This window comes from Alexandromys fortis, unplaced genomic scaffold (assembly GCF_014885135.2).
Source record: "Alexandromys fortis isolate MF-2015 unplaced genomic scaffold, M_Fortis_MF-2015_v1.1 scaffold_72, whole genome shotgun sequence".
NCBI lineage: Eukaryota > Metazoa > Chordata > Mammalia > Rodentia > Cricetidae > Alexandromys > Alexandromys fortis.
The window spans coordinates 6,843,731-6,868,648 of NW_026067969.1; the positions used below are offsets into that span (position 1 = coordinate 6,843,731).

The following is a 24,918-nucleotide window of genomic DNA, read 5'->3' on the forward strand; positions in this document are numbered from 1 at the left end:
ACATTTGCTGACCCACCAGGACTGTATGATAGACAAGAGATACGGGGGGGGGGGGGGGCTCTAGCTCAGAAGTAGAGCGTTTGACTAGCATGCCTTAGGTCCTAGGTTCAATCCCAGTATTGTCAGAGAGGGAGAGAGGAAAGCAAAGGAGAGAAAGGGAGCGAGGAAGAGGGGAGAGAAGAAGGAGGGAGGCAGGGAGAGAGAGAGAAGGAACGTCCTGGTCGTTTTTTAAGCACATAAAATCAAGGAAAAAATGTAAACATCCTGTCAAGGAAGCCTGTTGCCCCAATAAACAATGATGCTTACACTTCTTTGGCTCATGCCATGGATGTGGCTCAGTGGCCAGGGCTCCATCCCCAGCTCCCTATATATGGGGAAAGCCTCTGCTTGTTTACCATCCTGGCTCTTAGGAGGGACAGGCAGGAGGATCAGGGGCATCTTTAGCCTTTAGTGACTTCAAGGCCGGCCAGGACTGTCAAAGACCCTTTCTTAAAGCAAACCAAACAATCAAAACCAATAAAAAAAAAAGTCTCAGGGAAAACGGTTAATGATCTAAACACTTCCGGCCCTCTGCAGGTGTCTGCCGAGCTTGTGAAAGCTTCTAAAGCCACTAAAGGCATCCATAATTGCTTCCTCTACGACTTCCTAGAGAGTTACTGGGGAAAGCAATGCTCAGGACCTGGTGATCGATGAAGCCGATTTTCCAGCTGCAGAGGGAAGGGTGCCTGCCGCTCTGCTCAGGCTGGTGAGACCATCTGGGCTCCTGAGTGGAAGCCCCACATCTCTACAAATTCCTTCCAAGAGATTAGTGGGTTTCACTGTGCCAGACCCCAGTCGGACACAAAAGCAGAGCTCAATCGGTCTCTAAAACTCCAGTGAGTCCCTGCATTGCACAAGAGTCATTAACGGCACTGTCTGTCATCTACTCCATGACCTAGACCTCAGATAAGCTAGGTCTCAGTGATGGGTTCAGAGAGGCCTGGAACCCGATCTGTAACTCTGCTGGAGTCTGTTAATCTAATACATGAGGACCGTAAACCAGGAGGCACAAAGTGCTCCTGCTTTGAGTTTGGCTCACTGGGAATTCAGTGGGGTGGGAAGGCAATCTCACCTCCCACAAAGGAAAGCATTAGGCTAGGTGCAGGGGGGCAAGTCCCCTAACCCAGGTGGACAGGAATAAGTCCGCTAATCCAGGAGCAGTGGAGCAAGCCTGCCAACCCAGGAGCAGTGGGACAAGCCCGCTAACCTAGGTGGACAGGGACAAGCCGGCTAACCCAGGAGCAGTGGGACAAGCCCGCTAACCTAGGTGGACAGGGACAAGCCGGCTAACCCAGGAGCAGTGGGACAAGCCCGCTAACCCAGGTGGACAGGGACAAGCCCGCTAACCCAGGAGCAGTAGGACAAGCCCAACCCAGGTGGACAGGGGCAAGCCGGCTAAGCCAGGAGCAGTGGGGCAAGCCTGCTATCCCTTTAGAGCCCCAGTTCTTCAAAGCCAGCGTCAACTAGAGTCAAGGATTCCAGGACAGCCCGGAACATAGCAAAACCCTGTCTCAAAACAAAGGGCTAAAAAGAGCTGACTTCAGAACCAGTAAGCTACAAACCAACAAAACAATAAAAAAGTACTTAAGCAATGAACAAACTGGGCCGGACACACACCTCAGAGTAGAAGCTATAAATTCATTTATGAATGAATGGCTAGAACAGAAAGATCTGATTATTAAAACAATCCGTTTTCCAGAGGACACACAGAAAACAACTAAGAGAATTGAGGGTGTAAACTGCGGTACATTGAGATGGCTCAGCCAGCATGTTAAAGATGCCTGCTGCACACACCTGGTGCCCTACTTCAATCCCTGTATCTACATAAAGTGGAAGGAGAGAACAGACTCCAGGAAGCTGTCTTCCCACCAGCAGAGCCCTGCAAACCAGTGCCATCCAGCTTCTAAGATAGACTGAAGTGTCTGTGGGGCCTTGTTCTGATCATAGCAGAAACCAGGGAATGATATCCTCTGACCTGTGCCACTAAGGAAACTCAGGGACCCGGAGAAGAAGGTCTGCAGGCAGGGGCTGCACCGTGCAATCTGTGGCCTTGTGGGTAAGTTAGGAAAACCACTAATGAAATCAAAGCATGTGGGCAGCCACGCTTAGCCTTGAGGTCCAGGCTGCCTGGGTGTCTCCCCCAGCTGGACCTTGTGTGACCCCAAAGACCCGCACTGCCTCCCTATGCTCCAGGCTCCTGAGCATCGGATAACATCACAGACCTCATACTGAGGACGGTTAACCTGAAGTCACAGCCAATGTCAGTTACTGCTCTAGAAGTGAGTGCAGAGCTAACCAACCTCCCAAACCATCAGTATATCAACAAACCGGATGTAACCCTTTCAACTTTTTGATCTCACTGACTAGACCTGGCTGCCTTGAAACTTGCTATGTAGACCAGGTTGGCCTAAAACTCACAGAGACTGGCCTGCCTCTGGCTCCCGAGTGCTGGGACTAAAGGTGTGCACCACCACACCTCGCTGTTTTTGAGCCAGAATCTCTGGCAGTCCAAGCTGGCCACAAACTCACTGTGCAGCCAAGGAAGATCTTGAGTCCATGATCTTCTTTCCTTTCTCTCCCAAGCAAGTTCATGGCACTGCCTTTTTTATTCTATTTTTTAAATTTATTTTGTATCCATGTGTGTGTGCACATCCTGTTTGTGGAGGTCAGAGGACAACATGTAGGAGTCCGGTCTCTTCTTCCACAATGTGAGTCTTGGAGACCAAACATCAGGACTGAGGGCTGAGGTCTTATCCACTGAGCCGTCATGGGTTCTCTCTGTCTCTGTCTGTCTGTCTGTCTGTCTGTCTGTCTCTCTCTCTCTCTCTCTCTCACACACACACACACACACTTTTTGAGGCAGTGTCTTGCTAAGTATTCAGTTCCATTCTCCAATCTGTAATCCTCCTGCCTCAACCCCCCCTCCAATGCTGGGATTAAGGGCCTGTGTGACCACAAGGAGTTATGCATTCCTTCAGAAGAATGGTGGCTAAGATATAGGAAAGAAGAGATGACATCACAACACCACATACGAAAACACCACAAATATGTATTTGCTGACAGACACTCTTTCCAGTATTTCTTGAGATTTCGCAACGTACTTAAATGTCAGTCTAATTTAACTGCAGCCGGCTTCAACAAATAAGAGTTGTGTTTGCAGATCCTCCTGACAGACCGTATGACTGCCAGGCCTGGACTAGAGACTGGGGACACTCCTTGAAAACAAAAGGAGGCTTCAGTGGGTAACAGCACTGGCTGCTCTCACAGAGGAGACAGGTTCAGTTCCCAGCACCCAAGTGGTAGCTCAGTCTGTGACTTCCGTTCCAGGGGATCCCATACCCTCTTTGGACCACTTTGGGGACCAGGTACATAAACACAGACAGGTAAAATACTCATACACATAAAATAAAAAAGTCTTTTTTTTTTTTTTTGAGATAGGGTTTTTTCTGTATAGTACTGGCTATCCTGGAACTTGCTCTGTAGACTAGGCTGGCCTCAAACTTGAGAGATCACCTGCCTCTAACTCCCAAATTATGGAATTAAAGGTGTGTGTCACCAACGTCTTCTTAAAATAAATAAATCTTAAACAACAACAACAAAAAACTTTTTAAGGAACATGATTTAAGAGATAATATAACTGTTATTCTTTCGGTCCCTGCCCTAGTCACGCCCACTCCCATTACCTCTGACCTGCCCGTCGCCATCTTGGGACCCTTCCTCATTCTGCTTCCTTGGCATGCGCACGCGTTTCCTCTGTCTCTCTCTTCTTTTATCTCTTTTCTCTCCTTTTATCTCTTCTTTCTTTCTTTCTTTCTTTCTTTCTTTCTTTCTTTCTTTCTTTCTTTCTTTCTCCCTCTTCCTTAATAAATACTTATGGCTATTTCCTGTGTTTACGTGTCTGCTACCTGCTGCCACCGTGGGCGCGGCGCGTGCCCTCCTGTAGCCGCTTTCTCATGGCGGGCTCCGCCAACCCGCCCGGGGATCATTTTTTAAGAATAACAATAACAGTGTATAAAAAGATAATTAACAATGAATAAATAATATTATCCATTTACAAGGTAGCAAAGGCATATGAAGGGTTTATCTATAAACCCTTAGAACTAAGTAGACATTAACACATTATGTGTGTGTGTGTATTTGTGTGTGCATGCGCGCATGTGCAGTATGCACATGCACTAGGGATGGAAGCCGGGGCTCTGTACAGGGGAGACAAGTGTGCACCACTGAGCCGCACCCCGTTCCTCACTGGTGAAAGGAAAGTGCTCTCCTTTGCACTCCACTCCCAGCCCTGGGCCACACCCACTACTTCCCAGCTGTTGCTACTCTTCTCTCTGCCTGGCACTTCTGCACACCCTTCTTCTGCAATGCTGACCTATGAGGCAGGCAAGGATGTCCTTGTCCTGGAAGACCAGACATTTCCGTGTGGGGGAGGAGAAAAGACAGCAGCAATTACATACACCTCATGCTGCTGTGGGGGCAGGGGCTAGTGGGGATGTGTGTGATCATATGCACAAGGTCCCATCAACTAGATACCCCACCCCCCAAATCTAGATACTGTTAAGTAGTATGCAAAGAGTAAAGCTGGGAACTGGAGAGATGGCTCAGAAGTTAAGAGTGCTGGATGCTCTCACAGAGGGCCTGAGTTCAGTTCCCAGCACCCATGTCGGGTGGCTCAGCTCACAACAGCCAGTTAGCTCCAGTTTCTAGGGGATCAGATTCCTTCCTCTGGCTTCAGGGGACCTCTGCACACATGTGGTATACATACAAACCAACTCTGACTCTGTCTCTCTCTTTAAAAAAACGTGTCAAAACTGTGGACATGGTGGCCCATACCTTTAATTCCAGCACTCAGAGGCCGAGGAAGCAGATATCTGTGAGGCCATCTGGTCTATATATAGTGAGTTCCAGACAGCTAGAGCGGTTACATGCAGAAACCCTGCTGACTCAAAAAGCAAGAAACATAAACAAAACATTGCAAAGCAAGGGAAGGTGAAGTGGGAGAGGCCAGAGGAACCTGGTAATTGAAGTGAGGTGGATGGGAAAGTCTGCTCGGAGAAGGAGACTTTCATTCGGGAGAAACAGGCCCTGAGGTGTGTGGCAAAGGCTTTCTGAGGGAGAAAACCCTGCACAAAGACCCTGAGGTCAGAGTACAGAGTAGCTAGCCAGGAACTACACAGCTGGAGGAGAGGGATGGGGGAGGGGTGAGGCTTGCGGCACTTCCCATTTTCTGACTCAACGGAATGGACACCTGCTAAGCAGGGAAAAGCAGTTTCAGTCTGGGGAGCCAGCTACAGTGCTAAACTGTGGGCAGAGAGGGCCAGTGGCAAGAGCACAGCAGAGCCCTAAACAGGATGAAGATGGAAAGCTTTGCAAAGGTCAGGCGAGTTCACAAGCAGGGCAACAGGCCAGGCCAACGCCAGAGCCCGTGTATTTATTTTATCTTTATACTGCTCGGCTCTGTCCACTGCTTCCCAGTGGCTTCACAAAATACAGCGCCTTTAATCCCAGTACTCAGGAGGCAGAGGCGGGCGGATGTCTGAGTTTGAGGCCAGCCTGGTCTACAGAGTGAGTTCCAGTACAGCCAGACCAACACAAAGAAACTCTATCTAAAAAATCACAAACGAACAAGCAAAATGCCTTTCTTGATGACTGGTTCAGTAGAGAATGTTGTAAAGCTTAGGGCTCCAACACACGGCTGGTTCCTCAGTCTTGGAGCTGTGGACATGCAGGCCAGCTAAGTGGATGCGACAAGAGGCCTAACAAGTGGGCCCTGTGAGCTTCCACTGACGGAACAACAACTACAGGCTCAGGTAAGAAGCTCAGCAAATAAAGAAATCAACTCCTCCAAGCTGTCTTCTGACCTCTAAACATACATCACGACATGAATTAGTATACTCACGTAATAGACACACACATGCACACGCGCGCGCGCACACACGTTGGCCTTGAATTTCCAACCTGCTGGCCTCTGCCTTCCATGCACACCATCACACCTGATTCTAATTTTATTATATATATTTTATGTGTATGAGCATTTTCCCTGAATGTACACATGTGTACCACATTTGTGCTTTGTGCCCAAGGAGGTCAGAAGACCTCTTAGAACTGGATTTTCAGATGACTCTGAGCCACCATGTGGGTGCTGGGAACTGAACCTGGGTCCTCTTCAAGGAGCAGTTAGTGCTCTTAAGCAATGAACCCTCTCTCCAGCCCCTGTTTTGTTTTTTTGTTTTTTCTTCTAGATAGGGTATTACTATGTCACCCTGGCTGGTCTAGAACTCATTATATAGACTAGGCTGGTCTTGAATTCACAGAGGTCCACCTGCCCCCTCTACTGCTCAAGTGCTGAGATTAAGGTGTGCGGTACACATCTGCCCCCAAACCCCACTTTTGTTTAAGACAGGGTCTTACTATGCAGTCTTATAGATGTGGAACTCATGTGGTCACTACATTTGCAGAGAACTTCCTGCCCCTGCTTCCCCAGCACTAGCAGTACAGACAGTACAGACACCACCCCCAACTCCATGTGGCTATCTGATGGGAAAACACCCCGTCCATCTTTTGGGGGAAGACATTACCGATTTCCTCTCCTGCTTCAGCTCTTGCACGTAGCGCATCAGGTCCACCGTGATCTGTGATGTCATGTTCTCGGAGATGACCTCATGCTGCCCGGCATAGTCGTTCATCTCATTCAGGGTGGAAAGAAACGCCTTGCATGCCGTGTACCTGAGGAGAGAGCACACCGGCTCTCCTCAGAGGAGCCCACCTCCCTCCTCACACACTGTCCACGAGGAAAGATTAATTAAAATCCGGCTGCTCCGCACCTGCCTCCCGTGGGAGCTTGCCAGTTCATTACACAACGGCTCGGAATTAATTATAACAAACACGGCCCCAGGTGTTCCGTGCAGCACAGTATCTGGTTCCGTTCGTTCCGAGTCCAGAGATGGTCCTAAACCCACCCTCCCGTGCTTACTAAACACACCAGGCCCCTGGACCTACATCACAGGCGCTGTTTCCACCACGTACAATGACCCACCACTGCTGACTGAGACAGGCACAGTGGGTGAACATGAAGGCTTCTGACTCTACAGGACAGAGTAGCCGAAGCTAGGACAATGGTTCTCAACCTGTGGGTCCGAACCCCTTTCACAGTAACTGCACATCAGATGTTTATGTTATGATTCACGCAGGAAGCAAAATCACAGTGATGAAGTAGCAATGAAAATAATTTTATGGCTGGGGTCACCACAACATCTGGAACTGTACTGAAGGGTCGCAGGATTAAGAAGGTTGAGCCCCTCCTCAGAGGCTTATACCCCAGGCTGCCTGTCCAGGCTTGCAGGGCCTCCTGAAACTCTCTTTATTCACTTCAATGGAACCTGTCTGGAGCGGGTAGAGTGGCTCAGGGCCAGGGAGGTAAAGGAAGTGTTCTCACTGTCGCCGGAAAGTTGAAAAATGGCACAGACGGGAAGGTGGGCTGGGACTTCGTGAGCACGCACTTCCCGCCCCTCCCCCACGACCAGCACCAAGCACACACATCTCACCACACATCCGCCAGCAGCGGACATACTTGTATTCTTCTTCTTCCTTTGAGTTCTTCTTGGGTTGGTACTTCTTTGAAAGATTCCTAAGACAAAAATACAGATTTGTCACCTTCTTAGGAAACACACAGAGAAGTCAGGAATGAAAGAAGACCTGTGTGCTTTCCTAGTTTATTAAAAATTAAAAATTCCAAAACTTACGCAATTAAAATCCATTTGTGGCCAGGCGGTGGTGGCACACGGCTTTAATCCCAGCACTCGGGAGGCAGAGACAGGAAGATCTCTGTGAGTTCGAGGCCAGCCTGGTCTACAAAATGAATTCCAGGACAGGCCCCAAAGCTACAGAGAAACCCTGTTTCAAAAAACAAAACAACAACAACAAAAATTTGTGGGGCCAGCAAGATGGCTCAGGGGTAAAGGCAGCTGGGCACCAAGGCTGATGGCCTGAGTTTGATCCCCAGGACCCACATGGTGGAAGAGAACCGACTCCACAGAGCTGCCCTCTGACCTCCGCGTGCCACGGCAACACCCCCTCACACACACATCATACACGATAATAAAAAATATTTAAAAACTGCCAGTCCAACAGATGACAGGAGACTCACCTCTGTGATTTGTACATACACCTACACACATAGACTGTTCTTCTATAGACATGTGAGTATGTAGCAGATTAATACACACAGATTTTCTGTAAGGGTGCGTATTGGAGGGGGAGAAGGGAGGAGAAGCACTTCATAAGGAGAGATCCTCTCAGATGCATGTAGTAAGACTAAGTCACTGAGGAGCCAGCTGGGGGACAAAGTCACTGCAGAGCCAAGGTGGAGGGGACAAAGTCATTGCAGAGCCAGGCTGGATGGGACAAAGTCCCTGCAGAGCCAGCTCAGAGGGGACAAAGTCACTGCAGAGCCAAGGTGGAGGGGACAAAGTCATTGCAGAGCCAGGCTGGAGGGGACAAGGTCACTGCAGAGCCAGCTCGGAGGGGATAATCAGAGTGGTCAGGGTGAACGTGGGTTCTTTTGTGTGTGGGAGCTGGGCGCCCTGAAGAGTCCCATGACTACCCTCCAGGTATTTTTAGTGCAGTTTGAAATAGTAACCGTTCCTTTGTTAGCCATAACTTACAAACTTAAAACACCTCACATAAAAATTCCCAAAACTGTGAAGTTAAACAAAGTCACTTCTTTAAATCCACATTCTCTTTTTAGCTTCCAGACCTGCACAGCCACAAAAATAATTTCCATGCTACATGAAACTGAGGGAAGCTGAATCTACTACATGCGCAAGGGCTGCTCCTAAGGACCAGCAAAAGGGCTCACTGGCCACAAGGTCTGATGACATGAGTTTGGTACCCAGCACCTGCCCTGTGGAAGGAGAGAACTGATTCTCACAGGTTGACCTCTGACCTCTACATGTGCTCTGTAGCTGCCCTCCCCACAATAAACAAACAAATAAAAATTTAAACAAACAAATAAGTTTTGTAGTCCAGGCTGGCCTTGAATTTGTGATGATTCTCCTGTCTCAGGCTCCTGAGTACTGGGATGACAGCCCGGGCCATCAAGCCCACTAAAAAGGGTACTATTTTCCCCAGGATTCAATATATAGCCAGGAGGGCCTCAGACTCACAGATTTGCCTACTTCTGCCTCCAGATTGCTAGAACTAAGAATGTGTGCCATCGTGTGCACCCACAGGCGTGAGACTCCCCGTTTACCATCAGTTCCCAAGTAAGGAGAAAGATCTGTCATGAGTGGTATTCTGTTGAGACCCTATGTAGCCCTGGCTGGCCTGGAACACTTTATGCAGACCAAGCTGGTCTCGAACTCACAGAGATCCACCTGCCTTTGCCTTCTGAATGCTGGGACTAAAAGCATGCACCACCATGCCCGCCCCCAACTTTTTTGCAAAGTGTGTGTGATGTGTGGTATATTCGCATCCAAGCATCCATACACACAAAGCAGCCAGGGTCCTGAGCTCCCTCTCTCTGCCTTGTTTCCCTGAGACAGAAGCTGGAACCAAGCTGGCAGTCAGCAAGTCTCAATGACCGTAAAGTCTCCACACCTTGCAGCTCTGAAACTATAGACATATAAGGCCATGCCCAGCTATTTTTGTGGGTTCTGGGGATTTGAACTCACAACCTCATGCTTGACCAATATGCATTCTTACCCACTGAGGCAGCTCCAAAGCTCCAAGTTCCAGGTTCTTTTCTCTATAAACCCTTCCCAACCCCTTGACTAGGGACAGGCTTCCTGGCCTTGTATTAAGCTTTTTGTTTGTTTGTTTTGTTTCTTAAACAAAAACAAGCATGCAGGGAAGCCCTTAAAACATCACTTTCACATTGGTGGGCTCCGCTGAGGAACGGGTGTGCATCCTGTATGAAACCAGCTCTTTGGGAAGACTAACGAGAAGGGAAGAGGAGACTAGGAGTTCATGAGGCTGCTGGCTGAGGCCCAGCCAATGCTAGGAACCACGGGAGACTTTCAAAGCGGATCTTTGGGCCCCTTTCCAGGTGCTCTGAACCAAGACGGCCAGGGTGGAGCCCAGGAATGTTTGGGGCTGTTCTTCCTTTTATTTCTCTGAACCACAAGATATCTGGATGACGGTGGCAGGAGAAGGGTGCTTTCCCAGCAAAGGAAAGGGACTGCATAGAAGGTGACCAAGACCCTGGCTGGAGGCATTGACTGGTAATCCCAGTTACTTAGGAAGTCTAGGAAAGTGGATCCTAAATTCAAGGCCTGACTGGACTGTGGAGTCAGTTCAAAGATATCCAGGGCTTTTATGTCTCAAATATAAAATATAAAATGGCCAAGTGGTGGTGGTGGATACCTGTTATCTCAGTACTCAGGAGGCAGAGACAGACAGATCTCTGTGAGTTCGAGGCCAGCTTGGTCTACAGAGAGAGTTTCAGGACAGGCTCCAAAGCTACACAGAGAAATCCTGTCATGAAACACACACACACACACACACACACACACACACACACACACACACACACACACCAGGATGTAGTTCAGTGGTACAGAGAGACAGAGAGAGAGACAGACAGACGGGGGAGTGGGGAAGGTTTGCATTATTAGACAATGAAGAGCTGCAGCAAGATGCCTACCCTCAGTCCACACACTTTGGAAAGGGGCACCTGAAAACAGAGATGCATGATTTGGAGGCAGCTTAGAACAGGTGCTGATTCCACCCACCTGACCACAAGAAGGGAAGTAAGGCCACAGCTCTGAGTCAGTTCAAACAGGGAGGACACACTTAGGGACAGGGGAGCTGCCCTGACAATACCCATGCTGCCCCTTCCCATCTGTGGGCTAGCCTCTGGTCTCCACTCCTCAGGCCTCAAGCTGCAGGCATGCAGAAGCCTCATAAACCTAGGGATTCCACAGGAGCAAGGCCACTTCTCCTGAACGACTCAGTCCACAGCCAAGGAGTTTCAGGACAGACAATAACTCAGAATCCCTAGGTCGGACCCCTTCCCCAGCCATCTCTCGGAGAAACCCTTCAGCTTCAGCATCTAAATAAAAAACCTAAGGGGCAGTCACTTCCAGGGCCATCAGCATAAGATGGGTGTGCTGGGAGTCAGTTGAAAGATGCTCAACCTCATCTCCTTCAGTCCTTGTGGCAGGTTATCCTCATGGTCAGCATGACCTGAGGTAGAGTCCCCATGGAGTAAGTACACCCCTGAGTGCGTCTGGGAGGGCACTTCCAGAGGGGTTTAACGGAGGAGGGAAGAGGCACTCTGCATGTGGGCAGTACCATGCCATGGGCTGGGGGCCCAGACTGAAGGAAAAGGGACTCTGGCACCAGCATTCGCCTCTTTGCTTCCTGACTGCAGCCACACTGTAACCAGCTGCATCAAGCTCCGCCACCATGACGGACTGTGTCCCTCTAAACTGCGAGCACAAACAAACCCTTCCTTCCTATAGGTCACAGCGATGAGAAAAGTCACTCAACCCCTTCAGAAGGCGGAACTTCTCACTATTAAGGTTTTACAGTTGAAAGAGACGAATCCCAGAGAATGATGTGCCCCAAATCAAATTCTGTGAAGCAAACACAGGACTGCCTCCCCAGCACTAGGGCCTAGAAGATGAGCTCGGCCACTTGGCCAAACTCTCTAGGTCAAGCAGACCCACCGGGAAAAGATTGGTCAGGCACTGAAGGAAGGAGAAAGGAAGGAGGAAAGAGGAGGAAACCCAAGCTGGAGGAAAATGAAAAGCACACCAGAGAAACAAGCAACTCGCCCCCTCCCTGGAGCATTTCACGCTAATGACAAACCTGAAACACAAACCTGCACAGCAATAGAGGGGATGGAGCTGGCAGAGCCGAGCGAAACGGGAAGAGCAATGCCGGACTCGGGAAAGGACCTTTGGGCAAAAACACACTAGTGGTGAATGAATAAACACACCGGGCTTTATCAAATTCCACAAGAAAGGAGCCAGGTAACCACAGCGCCCAAACAGGAACATAACTGGACAGCATGCCCAGCATCCAGGCAGAGCTTGGACTCATGGTCACAGTGCATGGACTGATTCAGAAAAGGTCAAGTTTTCCACAAGGAAGGTGCTCTGACTGGCCCCACCTTTCCCACCAAGGCCATGCAGGCATCCACCAAGTTTAAAAAGGAAAATGGCATGGCCAGAGGAGAGCCCAGGCAAGCAAGGCTTTTAGGCATTTGTCGGAAGAACTTTGGAGACTTAGAAAGAAATGGGGAACTGCTGAGGAACTAATGTGACTGCTTCGTAGGAAGCCAGCAGACAGGGAACAGCAAGGCGACTCAATGGGTAACGATTCAGGCAAGAGACAATGGCGACCCAGGGGTAGCATGGTGCCAACAAGCAGGGTCCAGATCCTGTGTCAGAATGGGGAGTAGAGTAGATGGTCGGTCTGTCCTGATGACCTGGTGAGGGAGGTGAGAGGACGCTAACAGGACTCTCGAACATCTGCCCTAAGCTGGGGGGGAGGGGGGAGGCACACAGTCACAGGAGAGGTGGACGGGTGGAACCTGAGCCAGTGCTTTCAGACATGTGTGGATGCAGGCATTGGTCAGAAATCTCAGGGAGCTTCCATAATCCACTTCCGGAGTCTGGGAGAGATGGAAACAGCTTGGAGAGACACGGTTGGGAGGGAGTGATTGCTACACCCATAGGTGCTAAAGCCTAATAGTTGGGGGTCAAGGAGAGAGCACAGACTGGGGCGAGAGAAACAGGAACTGGATGCTGCACACAGCTGCTTTAAGAGCTAGGATAAGTATCAGTGACGTGGGAGGAACCCAAGAGACTGTCATCTGGTCTCCAGGGAAGGAAGATGCTTCCAGGGAGGACAAAGGGCCATTTCCATGTCCACGAAAGCTGCAGATGGACCTCCACAGCACACGGTGAAAAGGACTGAGGCACCAGGAAGAAACCAAAGAGAAATGAAGACACGAAACTGAGCGTCCCCGAGGGAAGACCCACGACTAAGCTGTGGTGTACACATTCTCTCTGCCTTTTCCTCCTTCCCTCCCTCCCTGAAGACACGGGGTCAGTTATCCACTAGACTCAAACTCACAGAGATCCGCCTGCTTCTGCCTCTCAAGTGCTTAGCCAGGCAGTGTAACCCATTTTCACACGAATGACAACCTATCAGGACTAACCAACGTGAAGCAGTCATTTGGTAGTAAGACCCAGACCTCTGTGGGGTTCTAGAACCTGGCCTGGGTTCAGCCAGTAGAAAACACACTTTCTAGGTTTCTGCATTCCAGCTTCTCAGTGTAAACAGAATGTGTCGTGCCAGGAGTTTTCCACAGCCAGCACTGAGATGCTTATTTAAGCAAAAATGATAGCCTTGTGGCAACCTGGATTGTAATGGTGGAGGATGACCTTGAACTCCTGGTCTGTCTACCTGCACCACCGAGTACCTACCTGCAGCACCGAGTGCCTGCAGTACCATACCCATTCACATCATGCTGGAGACAGAACCACGCGTGCTCCGTGTTTGCTAGGCAAGCCCTGTACCAGCCACGTCCCAAGCCCTTTAGTGACAACTTGAAAAAATTTTATATCCCAAACAAATTTCCCAGATAAATCAAAAGGTTTAGGAAAGCTCACAGCTCCCCAGAAGGAGAGGGGATAACTTGTGCTATTATTCTTTTCTAACAGTGGCCTCCAACTAAAATTTCCCAAGGAATTTCATTCTGGAGCAAGAGAAAAGCTAAAGTTGGGTTGATCCAGGCCAACAAGATGGTTCAGTGGGTAAAGAAGTTTGCTGCGTAAGCCTGGTGGCCTGAGTTTGAACCCTGGAACATGCAAATAAGAATGGAAGGGAGAACTGGCTCCACAGAGATGTCTCTGACCTCTACATTTGTGCTGTGGCATGCGTATTCTTATACACGTGTACACACTTCATGCATGCATACACACACATGTGCAAACACACATGGAGTCCTGCACATGTACACACACACACTCCTTACACACATTCATACACACAAACATACACTCCCGCAAACACTCCTATATGCACACACACTTTTATACACATTCGCACACACATACACACTCCCAGATGCACACACTCACACATCCACACTCACGAATAGGATGAAGACTGGTACTGAGATGTCACAAACTTCTGACAACTTATCAGACCACCTCGTAGGACACACTAGAGCTAGGACATCGACATGAACGGAGCGGTGATGGATCAGGACTGCTCACCCTGTGCATTCCTGCTTTCCATTTAAACGCCGGGCCGCCAGGACCCATAGTCTGACTTGGAGGTCACTGGACCTCCCTGTTCCTCTCCCCAGTGTGGCCACACTGAGTAAAGATCCTTTCTCTGCCTTTCAGGCCCACTCGACTCTAATGGGTGTGTTGGGATAAGCGACCGAGACTAGCTTGTGGGAGATGCCCGAGCCTGGGTTTCAACCCTAAAACCCCCATCACAGTTCTTGCCAGATCTGCTCCCTGGGACCCCACACACCTGCTGGAGAGTGAAATAGTGAGAATGTCTGCTAGTTCAAGTACTGCTAAAGCCAGGCAGAGGTACACTCTGTGAGCCCCAGTCCAATCCTGCACTAACGAAGAAAACAGTCCCGACGTGCACCAGTGGCCTGTGAGGGCTGGGGAGGGGGCTCAGCAGGCCAAGGCATTGGTGCCAAGTCTGTGGTTTGAGTTCAACCCCAGAAGCCCACGTGGTGAAGAGAACACAAAGTTGTCCTCTGACCTCACAGGATGCTGGCAGTGGTATGTCCACCTTCTCCATACATACACAATAAACAAATAATGTAATTAAAATTTAATAGCAAAAATGGAGCCCAGCATGAGCGGAAACAACCAGCTGATGAGTGGCAAGAGAGTGGAAGCCCTCTCAGGAAAACAAGGAGCAGGGAAATACAAGCAAATGACCGCAGGGCAGCAAACCTCCCAGCCAGTGCGGGGCAAAGGAAGTCAGAGTTTTTGTGTTTGTTTGTTTGGGGGGCAGGGTTACTCTGTGTAGCCCTCGCTGACCTGGAACTCACTCTGTAGACCAGGCTGGCCCCAACTCACAGAGATCTGCCTGCCTCTGCCTCCGAGTGCTGGAATTAAAGGCGAGCACCTCCCGCCTGCAAAGTCTGATTTTTCAAGGATCAGAGCCAATGTGCACATCTACAGGAAACTCAAGGCAGGTGCTACTGATCCACGCCAGTGATGGCAAGTCAGGGCTAGTCGGGAGCCTTTCATGTGGGATCCTGTGCTTCTCTGTGCACGTGTATATTCCAATATGAAGTTTACTGATAGCCAAACTTCTCTAAAATTCATTAAAAGAAAACAAAGACCCAGGCAGGCCTAGAGGTCAGGTGCAGAGGACAGGGTGACAGGTGAGGGATAGGGTAAAAGTGGGGGTTTACCTAGAGGCCCAAGACCCCCACTTGAACAGGAAGCATTGCGAAACAAACCAGAATAACACAGAGCAAAAGAAAACACAACGAAACAGGATTGTGGGCACACACCTGCAATCCCAGCTCTCAGGAGGTGGACACAGGAGGAGCAGGAGCTCAGGCCAGCCCCCACTATATAGTGAATGCAAGGCTAGCCTGGGTTACAGAGACCTTGCCACAAACAGAAAAATTGAACAAACTCAAGTACAAGCTTCATTCTTTATTTTTACTGTCTTATGAAAAATCAATTTCTATACTAAAAAAACAATTATTTCCAGTGACACATTACTTTAGAAGAAAAGGTTACACACACGCACTGTGAAATGAGAATAGAAATCAAGCTTGCATCTGGCTGGCAAGCAGCATATGTTAGGGAGGAGGGGTAAAAGGGCTTGCCACCAAGCCTGAAGATCTGAGTTCAATCCCCGGGACCCACACTACAGAAGGAGAGAAAACCAACTCCTTGTGCTCTGACTGCCACACAAGTGCTTGGCACATACATTCCCCTGCCCTACAAATAAATAAATGTAACAAAAAAAATTAATAAAAAAGAGAAATGAGCCTTTCTTTCTCGTATTTGCAGGGCCACAGCCGCAACCTTACCTGAGCTGCTTGGCATAGCTGAGCTCAATGTCAGTCCTCTCCTTGACAAACTTGATGTACTTTTCAAGAATGTCGATTCCCCACTGTGTATGTTTTTCTAAGTTGTCAAACTGATCCTGTTTGAAGAGAGAAAGAGAGGAGTTTATTGTCTCTTTCCAGCCACCAGCTCCAGGGAGCAACCCTCTTCATCATTCACCTATCCAGGAAAGCAGCGCGAACATTTTCCATGATGACACTGGGGGCTTTTCTGCTGAGAGCGTTGCATCAACATTACCAAATTTGGTTTAGCATGGTCCTGAGTTAGGATCTGCAACCCATTCATCCCTGCTCTCTCTCCCCTTTAGACACACAGCTTCTATATATAATTAATGCTCCATTGCAAAGGAAAATGTCTCGATACCAAAAGCTGACAGGAAAAACACACACACACATGCACACATGCACACACACACGCACGCAAGCAGAAGAGATGGCTCAGTAGTTAAGAGCACTTGCTGCTCTTGTAGAGGGCCAGAGTATGGTTCCCAACACCCACAGGCAAAACTCTAGCTCCTGGGGATCAGAAACCCCTTCTAGATAACTGAAACACCTTCGTATACAATACACAATAAATAAAAAAATAAATTCTTATTTTTTTAAATGTATATGGGTGCTTTGCCTGTGTGCATGTAAGTGTACCATGTCCCTGAATCCGGAGTTACAGGCAGTTGTGAACTGCCATATGTGTGATGGGAATCAAAGCCTGGTCCTCTGGAAACGCAGCCAGTGCCTTTAACAGCTGAGCCGTCTCTCCAGCTTTGCCCTCTCCTTTTATGTTGGGACAGGGTCTCACTATATAACCCTGGCTGGCCTGAAACTCACAGAAATCCACCTGCCTCTGCCTCAGGAGTGCTGCAACTAAAGAAGTGTGCCACCACACCCAGCTTCTTTTTTTTTAAAGGACAAACCAGCTGCTTAAATTTGGAGAGAGGAGGTGGTAGGGGAAGGGTTATGAAATTTGGCGTTTTTCAAATGATTAAAACAGTTCGGTGTGGACTTTGCTACACTATGTGTCGCAAACAGTGGTTGGATCCAGGGAACCAAAACTGAGTGGGGTAAAGCGCACCTTGCAGTGCCTCGTTCGCCTTGGGTGTTTCTGCTCTAAGGGCAAGGCAGGCAGGTGTGCCGGCTGCAGAGACTCTGGTGGGTTTGTCCCCCTGGAGTGCAGGTGAGGATGGGAGGGCCCTAGGGAATGGGCAGAGGTGACTGCACCGGAGACAGTGTGGGGTCAGGTTATCCAAGGTCTGCTGCGCACAGTAATGGACTCTAGCAGGCACAGACCGCTCTTGCAAAAGTGTGACCACAGGTCTGCATAGAATCATGTGAGACAGAGGGCAGGAGCCTGTCCTAATGGTCTGAAAACGAGAGCAGGCGGGAGCCATTTTGGAGACACTTGGCAAATGCTACTGTAAGCGACCTGTTGGCTGCAAACTCTAAACAAGGGGGAAGGGCTCCAGGGTGACCTGGGTTCTACTTCCTGAGTGCAAATGAATAGTTCCTACAGGGAGGAAGACTCTATGCAGTTTGGCCATGCGAGCCGAGCATTTGGTCCGCACAACAGCGCCTTGAAGCCCAGATGGACTGAGCTCACAGTAGGATGCCAGGGAGTGGACGGGTCTGAAAGGACAGCCACAGATTGGAGTGCCAGAGGGTGGGCGGCACCACACAAGAGCAGCCAGGAGCAATGGCCCAGGAAGTGGAGCCGGAGAGCGTGGAACAGGGCCAGAGAATGCATTAGAGCAACCCAGATGAATCTGGAGCTAGGTCAGGTGGGAAGACTGCTGCTGCCTCCCGGGGAACCTCAGAGAGGATGGAGCTCTGGTCAGCCGCAGGACTTCACCAACACAGGCCACCAGCCATCTCAACGTCTCGGCTGCGTGTCCAGAAGCCCTGCCTAGTTTCACCAAAACAAGCAAAGCAATACATAAACAACACATTTCAGCTGCTCTTTCTAGCCCTTTCCCTGAAATATGTCTGACACTGGCACAGCGTTGGGGCTAGAGCTCAGTTGATGGAGTGCTGGCCTCGCACATGAAGCCTCAGGTTCCTCCTGAACCGGGTGTGAGGGCTCACAGCTGTGACCTCAGCTCTCAGAAGGGGAGGGCAAGAGGATGGGAAGTTTAAGGCCATCCTCAGTTACACAGCAAATTTGAAAACAGCTTGGTCTACATAGGACCCCATCTCAAAAAAGGAGTGCGGGTGAGCTGGAGATAGCTCAGTGCTTAAGACGACCTATTGTTCTTGTAGAAGACGTGAGTTCCAGTCTCAGCCTCCATTTTGCCTTGTGTAACTCCAGGGGATCTTAGGCTTCTTCTGACTTCCTCAAGCACTGTACTTACGTGCCCAAATCTATACTCATGAACACACACATACAAATAATAAAAAATAGCCAGGCCACAGTGGCGCACATCTTTAATCCCAGCACTGGGGAGGCAGACAGATCTCTGTGAGTTCAAGGCCAGCCTGGTCTACAGAGCAAGGTCCAGGACAGATTCCAAAGCTACACAGAGAAAGCCTGTCTCAAAAAACAAAACAAAACAAAACAAAACAAAACAAAACAAAACAAGACAACAACAACAACAAAATCCCAAAACAAAAAAAATCAAATAATAAAAAATAAAATTTGGCGGGGTGGGGGAGCATGCCTTTATCCCAGCACTCAGGAGGGAAAAGCAGGTGGATTTCTCCAAGTTCAAGGCCAGCCTGGTCTACAAAGCAAGTTTCAGGATAGCTGTTACCTAGAGAAACCCTGTCTCAAAAAACAAACAAATAAGCAAAATATTTTTAAAATTTTCTTCTCTCGTATATTACATCCTGATCTGTTTCCCCTCCCCTCCTTCACCCCCCAGCCTCTCTCCCTCCTTCCCAGATCCACTTCTCTGTTTCCCTTCAGAAGAAGTCAGGCTACACGGGGATAGCAACCAAGCATGGCATATCAAGTTACGGTAAGAGTAGGCACATCCTCTCATATTAAAGCTGGATGAGACAACCCAGTAGGAGGAAGGGGTCCCGAAAGCACGAAAGCAGACAAGAGTCAGAGACAGCCCCTGCTCCCAACGTTAGGAGTCCCAAAAGAACACCAAGCTACTCAGCCATAATATATGCAGAAGACCTAGGTCAGACCCCTATGGGCTCCCTGATTTCTCCAAACCCCAACGAGTCCCAGACGATTGATTCTGTGAATCATGTTCTTGTGGTGTCCCAGACCCCATAAAATCTTTTTAAAGAGGCTGTACATCTTCTTTTCTTCACTTTTAAAATTTTTTTAAAAAGGAAAACAAACTATCTTTCCCCATTTTACATACCAATCCTAGTTCCCACTCCCATTCCATCTACACACCCTCCCACCCCACCCCCATCCAATCCTCAGAGAGGGTAAGGCACATTGCTTTGTGGAAGGTCCAAGGCCCTCCCGACTATTTCTAGGCTGAGCAAGGTATACATCCAAAAAGAACAGGTTCCCAAAAAGCCAGTACAAGCAGTAGGGAAAAATCCTGGTGCCACTGCCTGTGGCCCCTCAGTCTACCCCAGCAATGCAACTGTCACCCACATTCAGAGGAACTAATTTGGGCCTATGCTGGTTCCTTCCCTATCCAGCTGGAGTTGGTGAGCTCTAGATGCCTCTCAACTGAAGAATGGGTAAAGAAAATGTGGCACATTTACACATTAGAGGAGTTCTCAGAGCTGAAAAAATAATGACATCTTGAATTTTGCATGCAAATGGATGGAACTATTAGATCCTATCCTGACTGGTAACCCAGACCCAGAAAGGCAAAGGTGGTATGTACTCACTCATAAAAGCTGTAACGCAAAGGATATTGAGCCCATAGTTCATAATCCTAAAGAAGATAAGTAACAAGGTGAACCCTAAGAAAAACATACATAGATCCACCTGGAAAGGGGAAAGATACAAATTTGCCAGACAAAATTGGGAGCATGGGGGTAGGGGGAGTAGAGAGAGAAAAGGGGAAGAGGAAGGGAGAAGGGGAGGGGGAGGAGAACTTGAAGGAACAGGAGAGTGGAGATGGAGGAAGGGCAGAAATGAGAGCAAGGAAAGAGGAATTTTAATTGAGGGAGCCATTATGGGACTAGCAAGAAACCTGGCACTAGAGAAATTCCCAGGAATCTACAAGGATGACCCCAGCTAAGACCTAAGCAATAGAGGAGAGGGTGCCGGAACTGGCCTTGCCCTATGGTCAAGACCATATGAATATCTTGAATGTCACCATAGTTCATCCAGCAACTGATGGAAACAGAGGTAGAGCCCCGCAGTGGAGCACTGGACTGAGCTCCCAAACTCCACTTGAAGAGAGGGAGGAGCGAGAATATGAGCAAAGCAGTCAAGACTATGATGGGTACACCCACTGAAGCAGTTTACCTGAGGCCATACAGTGATATAGACATTTATAATCTCAGGAAGCTGATATAGCATAATTACAGGAGCCCAGGAGTTCAAGGCCAGTCTAAGCAACATCATGAAACTCTGAGCAACAATAAAAGCTATATACACTTATATATAACCTGAAGAGTCGGAAGGAAGAGACCAACCATCGCCACAGCCTACCCCACAAATACATAGCCACACCTTCTAAAAGCTTCCTCTTGTCTTTTGATTCCTTGTGTGTGATTCAACCTCTTCAAACACAACGTGGTATTGTTGAGTATTGGAGCTGAGCTGTGCTTTCAGCTGCTTTAGCATCAACCTTGAGTCAGTTGTCATGTGTCCCAGTTTCCTACCTGAGGCTGTGAAAAGACACCCTGACCAGAGGTGATGGAGAGGAGAAAGTGTAGGAGTCCACTAACACTCCAGATCACAACCCTTGTTGAAGGAAGTCAGGGCAGGAACTCAAGCAGGAATCTGAAGCAGGAACCATGAAGGATGCTGCTGGGACCAAGCCTTCATACTAGGACCCAGGACCACCAGCCTAGGGAATGGTGTTACCCACGATGGGCTGGGCCCTCCTAAATCAATTAACAACTAAGACACCATAATCATGCCCACAAGGCAATCTGGTGTGGACATTTCCTTCCACTGAGACTTCCTTCTCAGGGGTCAAACTGACAGTGAACTGTACTAAATGTAACAGTCACCATATCTAGCTTAGCTGCTTTAGTCTTGCGCCCAGCCAGCTGCACAGAACGATATCAGCTAAAGACAACGGAGTCTTCTGCCACCAAATGACTCTCACTAAAAATAACCCCTGGAAAACTCTTATCCTTATAACCAATCTTTTAAAATGTTGTTATTTAAAAAAGGGGGGGGCAGGGGAAACAAAGACTTACAATTTTATTGCTTTTTAGTTCTCAATCTATTCCACACCCCTCCCCAGATTCCATTTTAAGAACCGCTGCTCAGAAGATTATTTATTTATGTTATCTCTACAGAGGAGGGTGGTTGAGCGAATGAGCAGGGTAAACAGGAAGGCAGGTCTCTGTAAACAGCGGGAGAAGGCAAATACACGAAGAACTCAAGAGACGGCTATGAATGAACGGCTCTTAGCACTCAGGACTTCTCCAAAGTGCTCTGTGGTCAGTGACCCTTTCTTGATCTAGTTTCATAACAACCAGATTTGCTTAAAAATAAAAGCTGGGGCGATGGCTCTGTGGGTGACAACATGTTTGTCTTAAGAGCACGAACATCCGAGTCCAATCCACAGCGGCCCTGTCAATCAAAGTCCTCAGTGCTGGGTAGGAGGACGGTGATTCTGAAGATGGCACCTGAGGTGACCTCTAACCTCCATAGACACAAACATACCTGCACACACAATATACTAACATTATTATTATTTTATCTATCTATCTATCTATCTATCTATCTATCTATCTATCTATCTATCTATCTATAGAGCTGAGGCTGCACCTCAGTGGTAGAGAGTGTGGCACCCAAGGTTCTAGCCTCAGCACTGACCAAAAGAAAACTCTCCCCTTCCCTTGAGTTCTCTCTACATGGCCATCACCTCTGAAAGCTCTCAAAGGCTCCTCCTGCTCTTGGATTCCACTCTGTCCCATTGACAATCTGCCTGACGCACCACCTTCAACGCTCTGTAGCAAGGAGTCTCTGCAAACAAAAACAAAAAACCCTTCCACAAGGAACTTAACCTACCTTTAACTGACATCTAATACGTTTTCGTTAGCTTCAACTTTGAGAGGGTATGTTCTATGTAGCCCATGCTGACCTCGAACTCCCTATGTAGCCAGGATGACCCTGAACTCTTGATCCTCCTCAACCTCCCGTGCGCTGGAATTAGAGACACGCATCACCAAGCTGGTCTTGGCAATCAGACCCAGGACTTTGAGCATGCTAGGCAAGCTCTCTATTAGCTGAGCTACTCCATAGTCTTCAACAATGTTTAATAATTAGCAGTTACCAAGTTACATTTTGAGAACTGTACCAAAGTCCTTCCTCAAAGAACAGGATCCAGCTGGATGAGGTGGTGCAAGCCTTTGATCCCAGCACTCGGGGAGCAGAGGCAGGCGGATCTCCAAGTTTGAGGCCAGCCTGGTCTATAGAGTGAGTTCCAGGACAGCTAGGGCTATACAGAGACACAGAAACATCCTGTCTCAAAACAGACAGACAAAAACAAAACAAAAAACCAACAACAATAAAAAACAAAACAGAATAAAAATCACAACCAAACAAAGAAAACAGAATCAAACGGGACAGAGGAGCATCACAATAAAGCCTTAAATAGTAACAAGAAAATGAATGCCTGCTGCCTCAAGCAGAGTCCTCTGTAGGCGACTAAGGCACCCCAGAGGGGACCACACCCTGCGGCTACTATCACAGGACAAGGCAGCCAGAGGAAGATTTAAAACAGATGAAAAACTAACCGGCCCACTTACATTCTTGACTAAAATGTGGAAAATTTAATGAGAAGAAATTCCAAATCTTAAAAAGACTCTTTTGTGAGCAAACATTGTAAATGGTCCTTGAAAAAAATATTCCAGGCTCCAGTGCGGGTGGTACTGTTCTCGAGAATCTATGCTTTCTTAAGGCGGCCTAGTGGCGCAGCCTGCGAGCCAGCAGCTGGTAGGCTGAAATAGAGGATCACCCGGCATTCAAGGCAAACAAGATCTCAAAACAAAAACCAAGTAAAAAAGTCAGTGGCCCGAGATGACTCAGCAGATAAAGGCTCTCACCTCCAAGCCTGAGTCCCTCTCCAGACCCACATGGTGGAAGAGAACAGACTCCCTCCCACACCTTGCCCTCTGACCTCCATGTGCACACAGTGACATATGTACAATGTAACAAACAAGCCCTTCCTTTTCCCTGGGGTCACATGGCTGTAGCCCTCCAGACCTTTTGCCCTCTTAAAATTCATTGAGGCCTCTAAGGAGTCTTTAAGAGGATTATATATATCTATTACTATTCCTTTTATGTGAATTTCTGGAGATTTAAGAAAATCTATTGATTCATGTCTGTGGCAATAACAAGTGCACCACGTTTATGCAAATGACATCGCTTTTCTGCTTACAAACGGGAGTTTCCAAGCCAAGCCCAAGAGCAGGAAGAGCGACTCACAGAGGCCAGGCTGTTTCTGTGTTCCTTCTGCAGCCGCTGCTGACCAGGAGAGTTAGGAAGAAAGACAGCGTGCATCACCACCGCCCGGCTCCCAAATTCTAATATTTTACATGAAGCCAGAATGCTATAATTAGCAACAAGTATTGCCAGCTGCTCTTCATTCCGTGCAGGAAAACGGCTGCCACATATCAAGAGCTTGCCTTTGAGGTGAGAGTGATGTCTCAAGAAAGCCAAGCCACTCATCAGCTTCTGACTCAAACATGCAAATATTCTGCTGTACACGAATGTGCTGAAGTGTGAATTCAATCACAACACATACATGAAGGAAGGAGGCTTGACTGTGAATCTGAGCCAGGTACAGGCACATACCTGGGATCCATCCCAGCACTGGGGATGCAGAGGTCAGCGGATCAGGAGTTCAAGGTCATTCTTGGTTACAAGGCAACTTTGAGGGCAACCTGGGGTGCAAGAGACCTTGCCTCAACGTAAAAAAAAAAAAAAAACAACAAAAAAACCACCACGATAGGCAGGGCCGGAGAGATGGCTCAGCCATTAGGAACATTTACTGCTCTTGAAAAGGACCAGAGCTTAGTTTCCAGCCTACAACTGTATTTCTGGGGATCAACACCCTCTTCTGACCTCTAAGGGCTTCTGCACGCACGTGGTGCACATAGTTACGAAAAAATAAAAGTAAGCAATGGGCTGTAGGGATGGCTCAGTGGGCAAAGTGCTTGCTGTGCAAAAATGAGGACCTGTGTTAGGATCTTCCACGGCCTGGACTCCTAACACCAGAGAGGAAGAGACTGGAGACTCTCTTGGCCAACAAGTTTTGTAAAATTAGCAAGCTCCAAGCTTGGTGATATAGCATGTTTCAAAAAATAAGATTGAGAACGACTAAAGAAGACATCTGACATCAGCCGCTGGCCTCTAAATGCAAATGCACAGATGCATGCCCCCCCCCAAATATCGATAAACTATGTCTCAGCTGCTTACAAAATCACAAACTTCAAGGAAACTAATTGTAGGGCCATGCCAGCATGCATACACACAATACACACAATACGTGAGCTTATATGTGCACAAACACAATAAACAAACATAATTCTTTAAGGTTTATTTACTTGTCCATTTTGAGAAAAAGTCTCTCTATGTAGACCAGGTTGGCCTCGAACTTGGAGACTGACATGCCTCTGTTTCACAAGTGCTGGGATCATAGGCGTGTGTGTGGCACTTTGTCTGGCTTGTGAATAGTATTCCTATTATTATTGGTTTTTTTTTTTTT

At 48.3% G+C, this 24,918-nt stretch overlaps 1 protein-coding gene across 15 annotated transcripts in view; it reads right to left on the reverse strand.

Annotated features, from left to right (window-relative positions):
- Positions 1 to 24,918, reverse strand: part of Fnbp1 (formin binding protein 1) — a 123,459-nt gene that overhangs the window by 66,871 nt on the left and 31,670 nt on the right. For 13 of the 15 annotated variants that reach the window (XM_050154873.1, XM_050154870.1, XM_050154868.1 and 10 more), the window contains exons 2-4: positions 16,076 to 16,191; positions 7,610 to 7,666; positions 6,618 to 6,765 (exon numbers count right to left, since the gene is read on the reverse strand). In XM_050154873.1, coding sequence (XP_050010830.1) covers positions 6,618 to 6,765; positions 7,610 to 7,666; positions 16,076 to 16,191 — 321 coding nt within the window. Of the gene's footprint in view, positions 1 to 6,617; positions 6,766 to 7,583; positions 7,667 to 16,075; positions 16,192 to 24,918 lie in introns of all 15 variants that reach the window. The other 2 variants (XM_050154872.1, XM_050154880.1) reach the window with 2 other exon arrangements.